Source organism: Epinephelus fuscoguttatus, linkage group LG8 (genome assembly GCF_011397635.1).
Source record: "Epinephelus fuscoguttatus linkage group LG8, E.fuscoguttatus.final_Chr_v1".
In the NCBI taxonomy this organism is placed as follows: Eukaryota; Metazoa; Chordata; class Actinopteri; order Perciformes; family Serranidae; genus Epinephelus; species Epinephelus fuscoguttatus.
The window spans coordinates 27,123,832-27,144,940 of NC_064759.1; the positions used below are offsets into that span (position 1 = coordinate 27,123,832).

The 21,109-nt window shown below is 42.9% G+C and overlaps 2 protein-coding genes across 2 annotated transcripts in view; both read left to right on the forward strand.

Annotated features, from left to right (window-relative positions):
* Positions 1-6,804, forward strand: part of LOC125893551 (protein MTSS 1-like) — a 54,317-nt gene extending 47,513 nt beyond the window's left edge. Inside the window, exons 11-16 of the mRNA XM_049584283.1 lie at positions 246-359; positions 744-989; positions 1,243-1,446; positions 2,278-2,437; positions 2,566-2,823; positions 2,932-6,804. Of these exons, the coding sequence (XP_049440240.1) occupies positions 246-359; positions 744-989; positions 1,243-1,446; positions 2,278-2,437; positions 2,566-2,823; positions 2,932-3,479 (1,530 nt within the window). The 3' untranslated portion in view covers positions 3,480-6,804. The remainder of the gene's footprint in view (positions 1-245; positions 360-743; positions 990-1,242; positions 1,447-2,277; positions 2,438-2,565; positions 2,824-2,931) is intronic.
* Positions 6,805-8,705: 1,901 nt separating this feature from the next.
* The window catches only part of LOC125893549 (transmembrane protein 65-like), a 64,514-nt gene continuing 52,110 nt past the window's right edge, over positions 8,706-21,109 (forward strand). The window contains exons 1-2 of the mRNA XM_049584281.1: positions 8,706-9,176; positions 9,452-9,785. Of these exons, the coding sequence (XP_049440238.1) occupies positions 9,488-9,785 (298 nt within the window). The 5' untranslated portion in view covers positions 8,706-9,176; positions 9,452-9,487. The remainder of the gene's footprint in view (positions 9,177-9,451; positions 9,786-21,109) is intronic.

Sequence of the window (21,109 nt, forward strand, 5' to 3'; positions counted from 1 at the left end):
TGCTGCTATGGCTCCCAGTGCACCTTCTCCACAGCCTCTGTAGTGACTTGGCTGTACTCCTCACTAACTGCTGAGAACTGTGGAAAAGTTTGCTCTCTAACAAACTGCTTCTCTCTGCTTCTCTCCGTTTACCTGCTGACATGTCTGTCTTTGCAATTCTCCCCCCCTCCCCTCGGTCTGTCTCAATTTCTCACCCCCCCTCTCTCTCCCTCACTGCCTGCTTGTTGCTGCCCTCGCTGTCCCAGCCTTGTCCCAGTTCCAGGTCCTCTGAGGTATCAGTGACTGGGCAGCTCCACAGTGACTGCAGCTCCCCCTCTCCTCTCGCTGCTGCTAGTGCGCCTCAGCACACTACTGACAAGGTGAAACACACTCACCCACCATGAACCTTAACCCTCCTTGTACCAGCAGTACATGCACTACAGCTTCCTCATACTAAACTTTAAACTTGGCTGTACATTGCATCAACTTTAATTTATCAAAGGAGTGTTGAAGGAACCTCCAAACCCCCCGGCATGTTTTCATTCATTCAGCATTTGTGATCGTTTCCTTTGTTGTGTGTTGACGTGATCAATATGGATTCCTCATTATTTCTGTGTTCCTTTGAATGATTTTTCCTCAGTGATGTGGTCTGTTTTGTTGTTATTTTCCTCTGTTTATCATTTCAGTAATTTATCCCATTGTGTGTTTGTTCTATTTTGTCGGTTTCTGTTATCATCCCTCCTCCCACCGGCGCACACATCCAGTTGTCCAATGGTTTTGACCACTACAGCCCGGTCAGTTCCCCCTACATGCATAGCAACGGGGGAAGTTTGGGCTCAGGGTCAGGCACTGCCTTCCCCTTCTTCCCCACTTCCCCCTCATCCCACACCACCTCCTCCTGCCCCACTCGCTCATGGTCACGTCCTGCCTCAGCCTTGCTGCCAGACCAAACTCATCCCTGCATGTTGGGCTCCCCAATGGTGCCTTCATCACGAGTCCCCAGCTGGAAGGTTTGTTCATCACCTCAGTCTTGGATCAAGTTATTCCAAGTTTGTTTGACACACAGGCCTTGTTCATTTTTTACCGCTGTGAATGTATAAGTCATCAGTTTGCTTTGTTTAGACGTTGGTTAAATCTGCAGACTTTAAAACTGAGAAGTGAAAAGGGGGGGGGGGGGGGGGGGTTAAGCTGCTCATCAAAACCACATCAGAGAAAGCACAGAGAAAGTATTGACAGTGAACGCTGACACGCCTTTCCCTGCAGGACTGGGCTAAGCCAGGCCCTTATGACCAGCCCATGGTCAACACACTAAGGAGGAAGAAAGACAAGGAGATGCCAGCTATTGTGGATAGTAATGGTAGTGTGAGTAATGACAACAGCCCGTCGTCAGGCCCGGCCTCCATCTCGACCTCAGCACCAGCTCGGCTGCCTTCATTCAGAACTAGTTGCTTAATGGCAAGCATATCAGTGGCATATTATAGCTCTCTGTTCTTAAGTGAGAAGGCAGTATATTTTAATAGATATGTTAAATCTCTGTAATGGTCCATTAACAAAGAGATATTTCTACTTGTGCTGACTTTGTCCTTCTACCTCTGAATGGGAATAGAATCTGTGCATCAAGAGACCGCCATTTTCTTAAAGGGCTAACCCGTCACTTAAGAATGGGACCTGTTAATTGCAGCAGTTGTGTGCTATAATGGATTTACTTAGCATGAAGAGGACTTAAGACAACTTACGAATAGGGAACCTGTGTGGGCTACAAAAGATTAACAAATAGTGAAGTAGTTACGAGCCAGACCTCACTTCAGAATGGAGACACTATTAACACCTGTAGTTTTGTGTTTTGTTACATAAGAATAGACCATATTTATTAGGTGTTAATAAGGGAGACTGTGGTATTAACACCCTATAAGGTCCATACTGATTTTAGACATTCTGTCTTGTCTCTGTGTGTTTAAAAACATAAGTACTCCAGCAAAAGTCCATAAGTGATTCATTCTACTTTTGCGAGTGCTGGACAAAGCATATTAACATAGGTCAGTCTACTTTTAACGCCATCTGTGTCGCTTAACTTTCAGGCGACCTCGCGTTCAACTTTCCAGCAGGCCAGTGTTTTTGCAGTCATGGCATTTAGACCACATGAATGAGCCTCCCACCACTAATGTTCCCATTTAATGACTTTCATGAGTTGCACCTAATGATTTTAATGACTTTAATGAATCGTGTCTGGCTGTATCCAAACAGTGAGACTTTTAGAACATACTAAAGGTTTTTTTTTCCTTTGGTTGATTGCCATAGGCTGGTGATATTGAGGCCCATGAGGAACTGGCTCTGGCTCTATCCAGAGGTCTGGAGCTGGACACCCAGAGGTCCAGTCGAGACTCTATTCAGTGTTCCAGCGGCTACAGCACGCAGACCAACACACCCTGCTGCTCTGAAGACACAATACCATCACAAGGTAACACTGTGGGATCAGATGGGTGCCATTTTAAAGTACACTGCTTAACTCTTTTGTCCCCTAGTTTCATAACGTATCATCTCATGGTCCATCTGTTCATCGTTAACCCCTCAATTTGTTCCTCCTAGTGTCAGACTATGACTATTTCTCAATGGCTGGAGATCAGGAGCCTGAGCAGCAGCACTCGGACTTTGACAAGTCATCCACCATCCCCAGAAACAGCGACATCAGTCAGTCCTACCGACTCATGTTCCAGAGCAAACGGCCAGCCTCCACAGCCGGCCTGCCCAGCACACAGACTCCTCACCACGGACAGGGGGCCTACCCTCCAGGGCCCTATCCCCCCACACCTGTTCACACTGGGGCTTATCCTCCTACTCCTACAGGTACAGAGTGCACTGATGGTGTCACAACTGGATGAGTACACTTAAATCTTTGTTTTTATTTCCTGAATGTTCCATGGTGGTTTATGTGTTTGTTTTCTGTCATTGCAGGCTCGTGCTCAGGTCAGGGATTTTACTCTGGATCAAGCTCCCATAATCCATCTGGCTCTTATTCTACAAGCCACGGTCCAGTTATCGTCACCCCTGGGGTTGCCACAATCCGACGCACCCCCTCTTCAAAACCGTCCGCCCGGCGGTCAGGCTCAGTTGTGGGCACCGGCCCCATCCCGATTCGTACACCTATGATCCCAGTAAAAATCCCCACGGTGCCTGATATGTCCGCAGCAGTTAACGGGAGCAGGAGTGCAGAGGAGATGGGAGGAGGAAGAGGAGAAGAGAGCCCAGACTCTCCAACATTTGCAGGAGGGGAAGATGCCGGCACGCTGCCTGTGATGTCCTGGAGCGGTCAGGCTACGACCAATCCTCCCACTGTTCCCCTGCCCAACCAGCAGCAGCAGTACCCTCACAGCGAGACAGGGCAGGAAGGAGGAGGAGACGAGGGAGAAGAGTTAGAGGGCAACATGCTGGTGGCTATCCGCAAGGGAGTCAAGCTCAAGAGAACCCTCACCAACGACCGCTCCGCACCACGCATAGCATGATGACATGAGCTCACGTCACAGAAGTGAGGCTCTCCCTTCATTGTGTTTGTAAATGAGGTTAAAGGCTTTAGAAAAATTGATGCTAGAAAGGCGGTGTACAGAATCAAAAGGCCTCTTATGCTAGTCTGAGAAATGTATTCTGTTCTACATGTAGCGTTTCTCATTCTGTAAATCTTCCCCTGTGAGAATCCCTCACTGCAGAAGCCATTTATAATGATCCAGTACAGAAATATATAGATATGTATTGATCAGGTTGACATTTTCTGATTTGGCTCATGATGCGTCAGAAATTCTGTGAAGCCAGGTATGGTGAAATATTGGTGTGGACCTAAAGCAGATGACAGGCCCACTTCAGTAAAGTAATTATACGAGCCTTTAGGAGTACAAGGACAAGAGCTAGTTTCTTATACAGGTCCTTGAAAAGCACTAAAATGTTTTGCAAATCCAAGCCCAATGACAACGTAAAACACAAGGATGTTTTTTGCATTACACCACAATATGTTCATTTCTATAAGATGAGAGTTAAGACGTATTTTACACACATGTATCCAGTATTCTTCCTGAAACCGAGGGTTGGACAAGGACGATGTGTCTGCCTCCTCTCAGTGTAAAAAGACGCTGTGTAATATGTGTGAACTCTCATCACTTAGAGCATCATTGGACAAATAAGCGCTCTAACTGTCTAGTGATTTGGCAGAAGGAGCGCAATAACCAATGCAAGTACTTCACAGCATCAAGAGAGCAATATTCAGACGCACCAGAAAGCAGTGGCTCCAGTGGTCGGATTCTGATTGCACCATTTGGCATCTCCTCCTTTGTGTTGGCTGCTTACTTGGAGGGACGCCCTGATGGCTGCAGGAAGGTGCTGTGTTGTCAAAACTAAATACAGTTTGTCTACAACAGAGGCAGAGGTGTGACCAACAGAGAGAGCTCCTCAAAAAGCAAATGAGTTCGGGAGACTACAGTGTGACTAAAGCGTCACATGGTTGATGCCATGACATTAAGAGACTACAAGTTACGTCCTGTTTTAGTTGTTTTAGCATTTACATGATTTGTAAATAATTTTGCACGTCTCAGTCGGTGCTTCTTGCTCCCCGTTTTTCTTTCTGCTCCTCCACGGTGCCACAGTCGTTAAGTTTCACATCTTTGAACAGGATGTTTATTAATTTCACGTAATGATCGTTGAAGCCCATTACCTTTGGATGTGAATTGGTTTTACTTTTCAACATTTCTCCCCAGTATGAATCTCATTTAATCTGCAATATCTACATGCTGAGCTTTGTAGAACTCCTCAGTGGTTTATGTTTATATATATTAGCCCTTATATATATATTAGCCCCTTCTTTTTTGTAGCATTTATTAGCCATACTTCAACCTGCTGCTCATAACATTACTAATAAATGTCAAAGTACAGATGTGCCATGTAAAAAACTCAACATTAATTCAAATTTATATGTGTTATTAAACATTTTATAGACGTTAATGAGGACACATATTTTTGATGTTTTAAAGTTAGAAAGCTGTAACGCCATATTGGTTTTGTTATTCTGTCTGGTTGCTGTTATATTGAACTCTTGTCTTCTTTGAAACGCATGTAGCGTGCATGCTTGTTTCCTTTTGACTTATTAGGTTTTTAACATCCGTTATTTCCAGTTCTGGTGTGTTTTTGCAATATCAAAATGTGACAAGTCCAGTACGTACAGACATGAAACACATAAAAATCCACTGTATAATTTAAGAAGCACATCACAATAGGTACAGTTTAAAATATTCTGTTTTTATTTGGAGATGTAAGGCTTTTCTTCAGACTGCAGCGTTGTAAGACTATAGGTTGAAACTGACTTATAGTCTGTATTTGAATTAGCTTTTCAGTTGAAGCACTGTGAGACCATGGCTACTACAAGATGTATGAAACTGTAAATGTTATTTAGCTACACAAGTTAGTCCAAGAACTCTCACGTTTTTAATTTATTTTCTCCTCTTAAGTCTTTAAATCTTTTTTTTTTCCTCATCCTATTTTTATACGTATATAAAGTATCAGAGTTAATAGAGTTGTTTTCTCTATCCATGCATGTACTATCTAATGATGTGTTGTTTCACCGGTGAAATGTCGGCGACCGTCCTGCTATGATTCTTTTATGTCCCATATTTCACACATTTGCATAATTGCACTGCGTTTTAAAAATTTGCATAAAAGCTGGCTGGTTTAAAAGGGAACAGCAGCTACAACCAAGTGTGTTCCTCAGGCTTTTACAAGTCTGAAATGTGTTTCAAAAGTTAAGCAAGTTTTGGTTTTATTACAGAGAGGCCTGCATCAGTATTATGGGTTCAGATTTTGGGACAAATGGTATTTGCATGATGCAGAGTTCACTTCAGTTCAGTCAAGACGGTGCATTTTCTTCCAAATGAGTTTGTCTGAATCATCAATTTATCATTTGTACAAATAAAAAATTCTGTTCAACACATATTTTGGAGCGACTGAGCTGAGAGTGGACTGATAACTGCCCTGAAATTAGGTTTGCAGGAAGAGATAATGACATGCAAACTTGAGCTGTCTCCAAGGGTGATTTAAATTTGAATGCTTGTACCCCAGTTATATACAACTGATATCAAGTAAAATGTTCTTGAGCATCTTATCTTAACATGTTTGAACAAATGACGCGTTGCCCACCATGTCTGACCTGAGTGCTCCAGAGACATCCAAGCATGAAAACCCAGTTTGTTTCTATATTTTAAACAGGTGTCTTATATATTGATGAAATAGCAAGGTGCAATAGGAGGAATGACAGCAGAAGAATGGATGACAAAAGCAAAGATATCATTTTTGTCCCTGAATTAAACCCACAGTTTGAACAGGGGAATGCATCACAGACCACCTGCACACAGATCACCCCTGTGCTGTTTGATTTCAACACAGCAAAGATAATGTCACAGCTTAGATGTTTCTGGAAGCTCAGCATTCAGCTCTTGATATTGTTCATGATGTTAATATTTTCATTTGTGTTTTGGCCGTCCACCTGTCTAAAACTTATACTATCAACCTGTAATTTCCATATTTAAATTGCTAGCATAAATACATATATTATATCAGAGTTGCCAGTATATCCTATGAATAAGAAGTCTATAGTTTGTGAGGATTTGAAAGTACGATTAAACCTGGTCTCTAGTTTAGTTCCTAGCTGATTATCCCCCCTGAGGAGAGTTGACCTCTCCGTCTGTCCCTGTACAGCTCAACAGGCTACGATGCAGTTTGTTTCAGGAAGTTAAAGGTTGTTATTTTTTGTGTAATGACAGCTTTAGCAATATAATAAAAATATAAATTTTGCTTTGGCTCACTGAGTTCTTGAGTGTAAAAGTGTGCAGCCTGTGTGTGTGTGTGTGTGTGTGAGTGTGTGTCAAGACTTGTCAATTTTCATTTCACATTTATTACCGAACTGTAGGCAAATAGCTGACAAAACAACGTCCCTTTAGTAGCTGCTCTGGAGCTTTCTACTGTATCACATATCCCTCAAAAGCACATTGCATTAGCTGGATTGTCATGGGAATGTACAGTATTGAGGAAGCTACTTTGAAAGGAAGGCTTTTCAAATTACCATTTACTTTACGCTTGATGAAGTCGAGCTACAGCAAAGCTACCCCAGGGAGAAATCTAGTTTGGTTAGCTGAAGCCTCTTGGAAAAAGCAGTCTGAACTACTATGTAAGAAATGAACAAATTGACAAAGTACAAGTGATATGAAATTATGACAGAATATACCTGTAATACAACAAAAGTCACATTGCAGCAAAAAATACTATTCAATTAAGTTTACTGCAAAAATGGCCCACTTGTTTATAGATTTAAAATAAATAATTAATAATTTCCTTTAAAATACACATTTTAAAGAAAACTTCATTATTCATGAAGTTAAGGAACATCAGCTTTGGTTTTGTATATAGTGTCGATCAATCACACACCTACCCTCAGAAACTGAAGTACAGGTGAGGGTCTTGCACCAAGCAGGATTACTTAAACTAGGTAACTTCTAATATAGCTTGCAACAGCTTCATTTATTAGATAGATAGATAGATAGATAGATAGATAGATAGATACTTAAGTACTTGAATCACTATGCCATTGATTCCCACGTGGTGGATCGCGGTCCAAGAGTGGGTCATAGGTCCATTCTGAATGGATCGCAAGTGACTCGCAAACATGTCAAGTTTGTACAGTGGATTTCCAGCTCTGGGCTTTTATTTTGAAGTGCCGTTTCCTGCTGTAGAGTGAATGACTATTGGACATCTACTTGACAGAGACAGCAAACAAACTTACCCCCATGGCCAAACACAAGTGTGATGCACAGTGTCTTAAACTGTGTTGACCTTGATCTAATGACTAATGACGGAGAAATTTGCCTAAGAAGAGGGAGGAGTCATTGATTATGTTAGAAGGTGGTGAGCTTTTACATCATGAAGGACAACAGGACCAGGTGTGGCTCACGAGGTCAGTGATGACCCTCTGCCTTGACCTGCCTCCTGTAACACAAAGAACAGCCAGGAAACAGGCATACCAAGTGGAGCGAGGGCTCAGCACATGACCTTGAAAGCAGCAACTGAAAATCAATTAGATGAACAGTTCTTTCACTCATTGATCTCTCATGTAGTGCAGCACAACGAGCTGTGTGTCCATTGTATTGCTTGTGACAAAGCTTTTACACAAACCATCTTGAAAATAATGTGGGACAGTGGGTGGGAAATACTGTCCTGTACAGTGGATACATCCTGTACTGCCTTTAATTAGTATGCAAACAGATGAGGTTCTTACTTTTATCCACCAGAGGGCGCTCTTGTCTTTTAACAGCCAAACATGGTTCTACTTGTGTAACGCATCACTCCTCCCTCCTTAGAGGCCTGGAAATACTCTGATCAATAAAGTACAGCCAAAACAATGAATCTGCCACTCTCTCTCACACACACAGAGGGTCTTGAAATACAGCATGCATGAACCAACATCAGATTACAAGTTAAACAAATCTTTTCCCCTCAAGTGCAGACTTTCTCCTCTGCACAAATAACTTCCACATGTAGTCATATTTTCATGGGGTGTGACTGTAGTCTGGATGAATAGCACAAATGCCCCACGTGCATAGTAGCAGAGGGAGGGATGGGCACACACCCAGCAGACAAAATTGACAAACACTCCTTTTATTATGGAGACTCACCGCCTTTCTGTGATACAGTGCACTGAAAACTACACTAAGAAATTATTTTTAAATCTTAGATAATATTTTCTGTCAGGTCAAAAAATTAATATGCAGGATCATTTTATTGATGTTATAGCAGACACACTGTAGTATATCATGAATACAGCTGACTGTCCCTGTGTGCTGAATGTACGTACGTGTGATGGTGCCGTCACAGTTACGCACGGAGCAAAGCAGCGCTGCTATTGGGAAATATTTTCAGGGCTGCTGGTCGCTGACGTGCCCTCCCATCCGCCTCACACCATCCTGCCAGCCAGAGGTTACAGCAGCCGGGATTACGCTCGCAAATATGTGATTTTGTACAAACACTACACACAGTTAGATGTCTGAGGTTTGCGCGCGGATATCTCCACAATCTCCCCGCTGGTGAATCGGTAATCCGCCGGAGCTGCTGCTGTATATCCAGGGTTTCTTCTTGTGGAGGTTGTTGGACGGGACAGCGGAGCATCGACTGAGGTGCGTCCGATAAGACAAGTTACAGTTTGATTTTTGGGCCAGCTGCCGCGTGTTTTCCTGCTTTATGTGTCACATAGGAGGCTTGGATGAAAATGTTTGTTAGATAACATGTTATTGTTGTTGTCAGGCCCGTGTTTGCCCTGAAATAACCCACGCTGCTCCACGTTATGGATGTGTAGTGTGTTATCATGCGATCCTTGCAGCGATCAAATTATTGTTATTATAATCTGGATGATATAACCAGGCCTGCTGTATCGTCCACTGTCCTCCATCAGGTCCCCCGGCGCATTGCTCAACCCCCCATCCCAGCGATGCTGCCCTGCCTGCGGAGAGTCCTTCGGCCCGCCCTCTCTCTGAGAGCCGGGACTGGGTTGGCCACAGCCGGACTCAGCAAGCAGCAAACACCCGCCGTGGCGCGCTTCGCCTCGGAGCCTCCCATGTCCATGATGATGCAGCGGTGTAACCTGGGCACACACCCGCTGAAGGAGCCCGTGGAGCCCCTCAACTCTCCCCGGGGAGCCAAGGAGTTTATTTATACTCTCCATCCGTCTGAGAGGACCTGTCTGCTGAGAGAGTTGCACAGGTTCGAGTCCATAGCCATAGCTCAAGGTAGGTGATGGGCGACATGGAAATATATTTACAGTAGGAAAACCAATTGAAATACAGATCAGGGATCCTTTTGAATTTTTAAGCCATACAAGTAATAAATAATCTTCAATATATATATAACATAGCAGATCACCTCCTATTCTTTATCAGAACATGTTTTATTAGATACTTAATAACTGATCATAATTGTTTTTGCATCGTCCATCATCAACAGAAGGTCATAGTGGACACCACAAGCAATTAAGTCTGTGGTCAGATGCTCATCTATCATCGTACTCATCACTGACACAAGCAGCTCTAAGCTGTATTATGATGAAGTACACTAGTGTGATTGAGAGTAAAATGTAGGTAACATCCTGGTGGGTAACAGAAGTCGTAAAAAATTGTAGGTTGCAGCTGGAAGACTCTTATTAAAGTCTAGTTTTTCTATAAGATCGTATATAGTTCCACGAGGGACAGCTAACCCCTGTGTGCCATTTTGCAGCCGACCCTGATCTCTGACCTCTGACCTCCCTGAGAAGAAGGTCTGTTGACAAGGATCAATACAGCATCACGCCATAACTGTAACTTTTATTCCCACAAGCATCACTCACACACTGTTTCAGTAGGGAGGAGATTACAGCAGTGGTTCCCAACTGGTGATTCGTGGTCCATAAGTGGCTTGCAAACATGTCAGTACAGTACAGTGAATTTCTGGCACAGAGCTTTTATTTTGAAATGCCCCTTCCTTCTGTAGAGTGAGGAAAGCTACTTAGCCGAGACAGCAAACTAACTCGATGACATGGCCAAATGGAAGTATGGCACTCAATGTATTAAACTGTGTGGACCTTGATCTAATGACGAAGGAGAAATCTGACCCCGTGACTGGACCATTTGGGTATCCCTCAGCAACTCAGCCTGTAGTTGTGCCTTTCAGATGATCTTCAAATACAGCATCAGATTACATCCCAAAGTGAGGCATTAACTGTTTTTCACAAAACATAAGAATGAAGTTATGATATGATAGGATAGGAGGAGCATGGTGGCTGTCCCACAGACACAGCGAAAAAAAAGGAAGTGGGTCGATCAATACCTCGACTGAAGCGAATAAAAAGAGGGAACGCAGGGAGACATGAGTGATGATGAAGACGCTCGGCAGTACACGAGGTTCTCTCTTGAGGAGTATGCTGCTCTGAGCTCCTGTCACCCTCTATATTTCTCTCCAGCTATAAAGACTTAAAAATAGATCCTCATCTTTTTTTTTTGTCTAATGGCTTGGTGTTTCCTCCCCGCCGCATTATTGGATATTGGATTTAGACGAACAATGCAGATCTAGAGTTATTGAAAAATAGCTGGGAAACTTGATCAATACTCTTTTCACTTTGTCACAGAAGACATTGATAAAAAATATCAGAGCCACTGCACTGAGGCCTAGAATTGTGGATACAAGATTAAGTACTGTTACTTTGTACCTGCAGGGCTGCAGTGGAGTGAAAGAGTTTTCAGTGGAGCTTTGTTTACTGTAGTGTCTCATGATGGATAAATGATTCACATCATGTGGGACTCCCTGTAGGGAAGCTGTAGATATCTCTGACCTCAGAAGATTCGAAGTCTCTCAATTCCTTCGCACCAGCAATTTGAAGCTAATGCTCTTATTTTAGATGTACTCTTTCGTGTTAGTTCACTAGCTTGACTCAGTGCACAGTACACCTGGCTCCTTTAAAGGGATAGTGCACCCAAGAATGAAAATTCAGCCATTATCTACTCACCCATATGCCGAGGGAGGCTCAGGTGAAGTTTTGTGAAGTCCTCACATCCCTTGCGGAGATCCAAGGGGAGAGGAGGTAGCAGCACAACTCCACCTAATGCAGGCTGATGGCGCCCCAGATTCAAATGTCCAAAAACACATAATTGAAACCACAAAATATCTCCATACTGCTCGTCCGTAGTGATCCAAGTGTCCTGAAGCCCCGACATAAAAAGTTGTTTGGAAATGTGAGGACTCTAAAACTTCACCTGAGCCTCCCTCTGCATATGGGTGAGTAGGTTATGGCTGAATTTTCATTTTGGGGTGCACTATCTTTTTAATAGAGACAATTTCAAACACAAGTACACAAATCAGCTTCACTATAACTCGCAGCATTCACAGACAAAGCACTTGTCTTTTGCTGGACACATTTTCCCCACAAATGCAATGTGCTAATGTTATTAGCACAAACCTATGGCATTTTACATTGTATAAATTAGCCTAGCAGCTAGCGGACTTTTCCTCTACTCATATGAAGCCAGGGACAACAGCAGCATTTAACAAAGTGCTGTTAAAATGCTGTTTTGTGGAGGTTTTATTGTCATCACATTTTATTGATTCTTATCTGAAATTCAAGTAAATAAAAGCTCCGTTTCCACTGAGGGAAATGGTTTCAGACAGCAGGTCCGCGTCACCGTTACACTTAGTTACATATCTGGGGAGGTGCATATCCCCTTAAATCCTTCACACTGGACCTTTAAGTCATATAGCATCCAGCTGCTGAATGTTGCGCGTACATGCATCAGTTGCTATGAATAGTGTCCTGTGTGTACTGTTCCTTCTCATAGGCTCTGAATTTAACATTTAGCAACAACATACACAAATCACAGTGCAGACTGTCATTGTTAATATAAGCATGCCTATGACAGTGTGGCTTGAAAAGTTGCATCTGTTTGTTTGGTTCAGTTGTTCTGCTTTTTAACTTCTTACCTCAGAGAAAGTTTTTCAGGAGGGAAAAAAAAGCAAATGTTGCATTATTTTTCTATTTACTGGTGTCATTGCTCACTCTATATGATCCTGCACCAGAAACATAAATATAACTGGGGAATGAGGAGGCATGCTGCTGTCAGCTATAGCAGGATGGTATTGATTCTTTACATGATTGATCAGGTCAGAACAGTCAGTCACTTCTCTGCGCTACACTAACACAGACAGGCAAGTGATGCTTCTGCAGACTGGCAGTAACCTTAGTGGTTATAGTAGTAATTTTAACAGTGATTGTAATGCTGAAAGTGGTGATTACAGTGGCAGTAAAGACAATGGCGAGGATTGTTAAGCCTGACAGTCATCTCACAGTGATATTGCTAAACAGACAAACAGTGCTGTTGTATTGACAAGTCCATCATACGTTACTGTGCTCACACCTTTAGTGATAATTACAGCACAATAATATTAGATCCTGTTTGATTCCAACAAAATTGTTTCCCCATTGCACAGAGGGTCTTAACTTGTTTTGAGGAGGAGGAAAAAAATCAATTGCCTGATTTGAAGTACCTCTCTCTTCCTCATTCCCACTTTGTATCCAGACTCTGGGGACAGAGAGAATTGTAGAAACTGCCCAACCCCTCATTACAAGGCGTTTCAATAAGATTCTCCATGCTTTACGCTCCTAACAGGACATCATTATTTTCCTGTCGGATGTGGCTGATGATCCACATGCTGCGAGCCTTCTCCCTGTGCAATATCAGCATTGAGTAAATAGCGGCAAATCCCTCATGACACTCATGGTGGAGGGTTTTATATCATACACTAAGGCTGCAAATGCAAAGGACTGTGCTCAGATTGGGCCACTGGAACAAGCTGCACAGTCAGTAGAAAACCATAATTTCAGACCTCTAAGACCGCTGAAATCCATTAGGCATAGAGTGACATGGATATAAATGGATTGACATTGCTAGGTTTATTTAGGAAAATCCACCACACATTCTTCATGCAAAGAGATAATGTGAGCTAGTGCACTGAGGTGACTGTATGCAGAGGACAGCTGCTTCCCTCTGCTCTCTCCTATGGGGCCTGCCTGGCTGGAGCTCACTGACATCCTCACCTTCACGCTATAAACCCCCTCAGGGATTGTCTTACCTACTGTATGTGCAGGGCTGCAGAGGAGCTGAATCAGTGGTTGCTGGACCAGTCGACACAGTGTCTCACCGACTTGGCAGCTGAGAGATTGATTTTTTTAGACGGGTGCTTATCAGCATCCAGCATCATTCCACCCAGAGGCTGCATGACACCTGAAGCAGGGCCCTTATTTTCCTGGGGTTTACATGGAGGTTGGGCGCATGGTGAGAAAGCTGGATGTCTGCCTGTGGTTGGATATGCTGACATTTCTTTGTACTGGGCAGTCCTCTGGGTTAATGGAGTCTACTGCAGTGTGTCCATGCTGGCTGTAGCTATGTTTACTGAAAGAATTCATCTTTATTCTGTATTGTGGTCTTAGATTTATACATGTGCTGTGATAAGACGCCTGCCTGGACAATTAGTCAGTTTACTTGCTACTCTATTTTTTTGCCAGTGTATTGTTGGGCAGCTGTGCCTCTGGAGGAAGTTCAATTAAATCCCCAGCTCTTTGAATCTGCGTGCCAAAGTATCCTTGGGCAAGATACTGAACCCAGAATTGTCCTAGGTGGCTGTGCCATCGGTTTGCGAGTGCATGTGAATGTTTAACTCATGAGCAGGTGGCACCTCCTATGGCAGCCTCAGCCAGCAGTGTATAAATGTGTGTGTGAGTGGGTGAATGTGACATCTGGTGTAAAAGCAAAAGTGGTTGGCAGACGAAAGAAATGCAAGTCCATTTACCATTTGTTTTGGTAAACATTTGGTTATTGGTCTGAGGTCTGAGGTCTGATTTGGTGACCTCAGAATTGCATCTCTGTTTTTTGCAGATGATGTGGTTCTGTTGGCTTCATCACACTGTGACTGCCAGCATTTACTGGGGTGGTTTGCAGCCGAGTGTGAAGTGGTTGGGATGAGAGTCAGCACCTCTAAGTCTAAGGCCATGGTTCTCTGCCGGAAATTGGTCGATTGCTCCAAGCGAGGGATTTCAAGTATCTCGGGGTCTTTTTCACGAGTAAGGGTAGGATGGAGTGTGAGATGGATCGGCGGCTTGGTGCAGCATCTGCAGTGATGAGGGCGCTGTACCGGACCGTCGTGGTGAAGAGAGAGCTGAGCAGGAAGGCAAAGTTTTCAATTTACTGGTCCGTCTATGTCCCAACCTTCACCTATGGTCATGAGCTCTGGGTACAGACCAAAAGAATGAGGTCGCAGATACAAGCAGCCGAAATGAGTGTCCTCCATGGGGGTGGCTGGGCTCAGCCTTAGAGATAGGGTAAGGAGCTCAGACATTCAGAGGGAGGTCGGAGTAGAGCCACTGCTCCTTTGCATTGAAAGGGGTCAGTTGAGGTGGTTCAGGCATCTGATCAGGATGCCTCCTGGGCGCCTCCCGTTAGAGGTGTTCAGGGCACGTCCAACCAGTAGGAGGCCCCAGAGCAGACCCAGAACACACTGGAGGGATTACATATCTTATCTGGCCTAGGAACACCTCAGGGTCCCCCAGGAGGAGCTGGAAAGCGTTGCTGGGGAGAGGGACATATGGAATACTTAGGTCAGCCTGCTGTCCCCATGACCTGACTCTGGATAAGCCGTTGAAAGTGGATGGATGAATAGATAGATAGATAGATAGATAGATAGATAGATAGATAGATAGATAGATAGATAGATAGATTTTCTCTTCTTTTAGCTCTGTTTTTGGTCTCCACCAACTCCTGAGGGAAATTTCTGGCTCTTTAGCTGCTAAATGCCCCACTATGTTCACCAGGTAATTGCTACCTTGCCGTACGGTGAGGGGCAGCTAGAGTACAGTCTGTTTTTGCTGCAGCTGGAAACGAGTTGATATCCCAGAACAGTAAAGTGATGGGCCATAAAATCAAAACACATGGTTGAAAATGCTAAAACACTCCGCAGTGTTGAGGAGAACTGCAGAGTCGGTAGAAAATGTCCTGTTTGTCATACCAAACAACCCCCTCCACATCTGATTCATTGTTCGTAGCAGAGTGTGCTGGAAAAGGGGGTATTGGATCAGAGAGTGGATATGGGAAGGCTTTGTTAATATGCCTTTTCAGAGCTGAAAACTTCACTCAGCATTCTTTAGAAGTGATGGTACAGTCTGGGGTCAGCTTCACTTCGGATCTTCTTTATTAACGTCAAACACAACTTTTGTGTTTACATTTTTTTGTGAAACAGATGAATGTTGCCAAGTCAGTACAATGTGAGGCAAACTGATGTTTCTTTTGCCTTTGCCAGTTTCCATGCCCAATTTAAAAAAATATGTTTTTTTTTTACTTTTAAAACTGTATCTTTAAGATAAATATCCGCTAAGCATTTTAGACACAGAGACTTACAGCCAAGATACCTCCAAGGAATGGTTTGTTTGAGCGTAGACAAGGGAGAGGTTAGAAAGACGCAAGTTCTAGAGAAGGTCGTACACAAGTACGTTCCCCTGTTCTACTATTTGAGGTACATTTCAGACCTCTTGTACTGTTTTGAAACAACCCATTCTCAGAGAACTAAGATGAGAGAAGTTGAGGAAAGTAGGGTGAGGTGGGAGTGCAGACAGAGTGGATGAGGGCAGAGAGGACAGACAGGAAGAGAAAAGGATGATAGGGAGAGAAGTAAAAACTATGAGGGAGCCTTCATAACTAAGACTGGTGCAGAGCTACTCAGACATGTTTCATGAGAACATCAATACCAATTTCGTTCTTTCAGGACAATTTGCTCAATACTTTCTAGTTTGTTTGACTCAAGCCACAAAGCCAGACAGAACAAAAATGAGCTCATGATATCAACAAAGTTTCACGTTATTATTCAAGACAATGAAGAGAATACCCATCAGGGATGTTTTGTGATTTATGTTCATGACAGTTGAGAGAATAAAACTCACCCTCCGAACAAAAACACAGCTGAAAACATTTGTGCTCTACAGCACAGTTAAAGTGTGGATCTTAATGGCTCATTGTCATGTTTGAGATGTCAGACGCTGCGTTTACATGCACAGTTAAGTCGAGCTACGGTTATAGCTCAACTTAGTCATATAATTGGACTACTTTCCTTATTCCAGTGTTCAAGCATGGGAGGGGAATTTATCGACCAAAGTATGTGTCAGCTCCACTATGATAGGTGGCGATTAAAACTTGTTACTGTAGGGCCTTATTCCAGTGACATATTGCAAACTCCCATCCATGTTTTTTAAAATATTACAATCAGGAGAGACTTATCTTTATAGTAAAAAGAATATTTATTAACATGTACACATAAGAATGAAAATATGGAAAGTCTTTGGTGATTACACCCCATAGAGATAATATGATTTAAGGAAGGTGATGTATCCATAGTCGAATAGGGAACTCCCCCAGAGTCTAGACCCTGGTGGTGGTAGAGGCAGTGAAGGTGAAGATGAGATGAGAAGAAGATGGAGAAGTGCTGATGATCGGGATGAGCCTTTGTTAAGCTTGTCCTGGACGCTGGATATGATGGCTGGAGGTGAACAGGCTGGAGGAGGGCGCAACAACTCTGCCTAAAATGACGGCTGACAGCAGCAGAAGAGAGAGCAGATTTAAAATTTTGCAGTAGCATCCTGATTGGCTGATAGAGATCGTGGTGAAGTTTGATTGAATAACCAGAGGAGTGAACACCCATAGCCAGCTGATAAGATAAAGCGGTGGGAATGGGAGGGAGAGAATTGTGAATTGGTGAGCACAAAGAAAGTATCCCCGATTGAACTTTAGCTGAGCTGACACAGCATGAACTGTGTCTCCTTGGTCATCCAAAAATTCACAGCTCTGGATGTAGATTTCGGCATGCTGTTACCGGCTTCCTCTTCTGTTACGCATTTAATGCTATTCGACCTCGGGGTTAAGGCCTGGGGCGGAAACTGTGGAGCATCCACAGAGCACTTAGGCCAGTTTGGTTGACTGCATACCAATCACATTATCTGGGTGTGCTAGTCCAACTTTGAGAAATTCATTTGTATGTGGGGCTGTGACAATAACCGCATCACCGCAATACCGCAGTCACGTGATGCTTACCGCAGTGAAGAGGTCATCACCGCACAAAAAAAAAGAAAAAAAAAATTCATATTGAGACAACATGATGGATATCGTTTTTGTGTCTGTACGTCCAGTGGCTGGGTCTCAGCGGTTAGCATTGGGGTCAGTACGTCCGGCGCTGTGATCCGCAGAGGGATACACCGGTGAGCAGGCACAGGCACAGACGTAGCCTGTAAACAAAACTCAGCTGTTTATTTAGCCTAGCGATATCTCTATCTCTATCTCTAAAACGACTAAAATGGACTCTCGTTTTTTGAATTAATGTTTAAACATGTTTATTTTAAATGCACATGCAGAAATGCCAGCTTCAGGGTTTCTGTAACGTTTATTTGTTCACTTTTACTGTAGGCAACAATATCCATCATGCTGTCTCAATATGAAAATGATAGGGAAATGGCATAACTCCCAAATCGTCTGAGTATTCCTTAAGTCGCCAATTTGGGCACATTTTGGATTTGTGCCAGATGACAAGGGGCAGCCAGTGAATTTGGATGAGGCAATATGCCGTATTTGTCGGAAAGAAGTATCAGTTTCTCGAGGAAATAAGACGAGGGGGGGCTGTGACGTATCACTGGCATACCGCAGTGATACGTCACTCTGTCACCGCTGTGAGAAAAAATACATACCGTCACAGCCCTATTTGTATGATTTCAGTCGGACTAACATGTGTATTTTAAAAGTTTGGTTTTAGTTGGACTAACACAGTAAATTGATTTCCTAATGTCATGTAAATGTACAGAGTGATTACACTGTCAGAGAACAGTCCTCGCACAGTCCTTTGCACAATCAAGCATGGGTGCAGATCCCGGGGTGGATGGGGGGGACATGTCCCCCCCCCAAATTCTGAAAAACACAAATTGTCCCCCCCAATTCTAAATAGCTTAAATGATTGAAACTGAACAAATGTATACAGTACTCCTATATACTGAGAGAAAGGGAAGACATAACATGCCTGAGACCCTGAAACTGGAAGTAGCATTAACTAACAGCGAAGCAGTGAAAAGGAGGGTGATGGTTGGTTCCATGTACTACTGGCTGTTTAAGAGAAATAAACAGTAAAGGTAAGCATATGATTCCCTTTGTAGTGCTTTTTGAATGACTTGGTGATGGTGATGAGCCTCTATGAAATTGTGAAATATGCTGGCAATCTCAAGCGCTCTGTGGGCATGATTTGCATGCATGCAATTAAAAAAAAAAATCACAACTGATTGTGTCCCCCCCAAACTTGTCATCAGATCTGCACCCATGCGATCAAGAAATATTTGGCTAGGGTAAAATATAAATATTTGAATTAGATAACCATCTACTACTGGAACTGTGATATTCAGATCAAACTAAGACATGATTAGGGAAATAAAAAGGCCTCATTGTAACTATGATGATGAAATATTACCTTCAGATTTACTCAATAAACCAAATTACATCAAATTAATATACTAAGATTGTTATTTTTAACCCAAATGTTTGAAATCAACCATGGAGAATGGGACTGTGATGAGAATGGTAGTTGAAATGTTAGTTTAAATGATACAATTAGCCTGAGGATTAATGTTGTCACTTTGTAGAGAGAAATTAAGACAAGATTTTGAGTAGAAGGAGAAGAGATGCAGCAGATACATGAACGAATAAGCAACCAGAGATCCTTCCGTTCCATCTGTGATCAGCAGTTACTGGGTGATTCAGCAACATCCACTACACTAATGTGGTTTTCCCACAGGCCTGCTGGTGAAAAACAAAAATGTGAGAGGAGACGAGATAGAAGAATTTCCCTGTCATGGCTCGGAGGATGGAGAAGCCGAGGCACTGGCGAGGGAAAGTTAATTGGAGATGCAAAAAGAAAGGAGAAATAGCAGCGAGAGGACAGAGGATGTCTGGATGTTCTGTACGACTTGTTTTGTTGTTCACCTCGGTGACCCCTGGAGGCTGCAGCACAAAATCTTAGGGGCATAAACAAACCTGTTCTGCCAACCTGTTCATTTTCATCAAACAACCTGTCTTACATTTGTCTTAAAGTTTTGAATTCTTCATCACCCTTTCCCTTTGAACAGTGAGCAGATTCAGCAGGTATAATGAATCCATGATCAAAGCTTCCATCTTCTTTCCTCCGGTTTGTCTGTTTCGAGGGGAGGCCCTTATATTTTCCGTGCTGAATGCATTGCTTTCATAGTACCTGGTGATATTATATTCCACCTTTTATGTTGAAAGAGGAAGCTATATCCTCTCTCACTGCCTTTCAGATTATATAACCTTCGAAAGCCCATTTTCATTTCTTCATTCTGCATCAGCTCATGCTGTCTTATTGTCATGCTAATTCACACACACTGCTGCATAATGTCACTCCACGGTGACATTTACCCCGCTGTGACCCACGCAGGAACACAAGTGACTCTCTTCAATCAGAATTTTTTTTTTAAAAAAAAGTTGAGGCATCAGCACTGTTGAGCATTTGCAAAAAGCAACAGTGATTCCCACTGATTTAGAGTTAATAACATGCCAGACAGTCCGTTCTGTTGCTGCCCAGTGGAAGTTGTTGCTGTGACATTTGTCTGGTAATAAAACACACCATTCATCACACAGAGTGTAAACACGCTGTGTGTATTTATTGAGTGCAGTTTGCTGCCAACCACAGAGCAGCAGCCATTAATAACTAATCAGTCTCAGCGTGCCGAGGAGATTTCAGACTGAGCGGTTTTACATTGGAAACTTTTCTAAATTGCTGTGGGTGCTGAACTTATTTGGCTTGTGACCCTACAAAAGATTTAGGTTAAATTATAACTGCTGTAGCTGATGCTGGAAAAAATATGAGCAGATGTCGATGATGATGAGTGAGTCTTTTTCCTTTAAAGGATATTATTTGATTGATTGGTCGTACATGGACACTTGACCAAAACTGACAGTTTGCTAAGCCCAGTGTCCTCTTGATTACTATTAGACAGTGAGATTTCCAGTTTCTACATAGCAACTGTTAATTGTGCCAGCTGAAATGTCAGCTATCAGCAGCAGATTTTAGTAGCTGTAGCTAGCTGATAAGCCTCACGAATTGATTTAAAACCCATCTCTGACAGTTTTAAAACAAGGTCTTCGTCAGAAGGATCTTACATTATGTATTTAATGGCTACTTATATCATACCAATGCTAATAAAATGCTCCCTGGCCTTTGCAGTAACTTCAGGTTGGGTTACTACTGTAGGTAAAGTCGGGCAGTATGGACCAAAGATCATATTGTATTTTTAGGCTAAATGGCATTACACAATTTATATCTCTCTATTTCCTACGAAGGTATCCCCATAAAACGATTCGTATATCCTATGAAAATGCATACACAACAGTTTGTGTAATATCCTACGAATTAGTGCCCCACAAATGATGGCACGTACTTAGCATAAGGTTACAGAGGTTAGGTTTAGGCAAGTTAAGTTACTGTGGTTAGAATCACG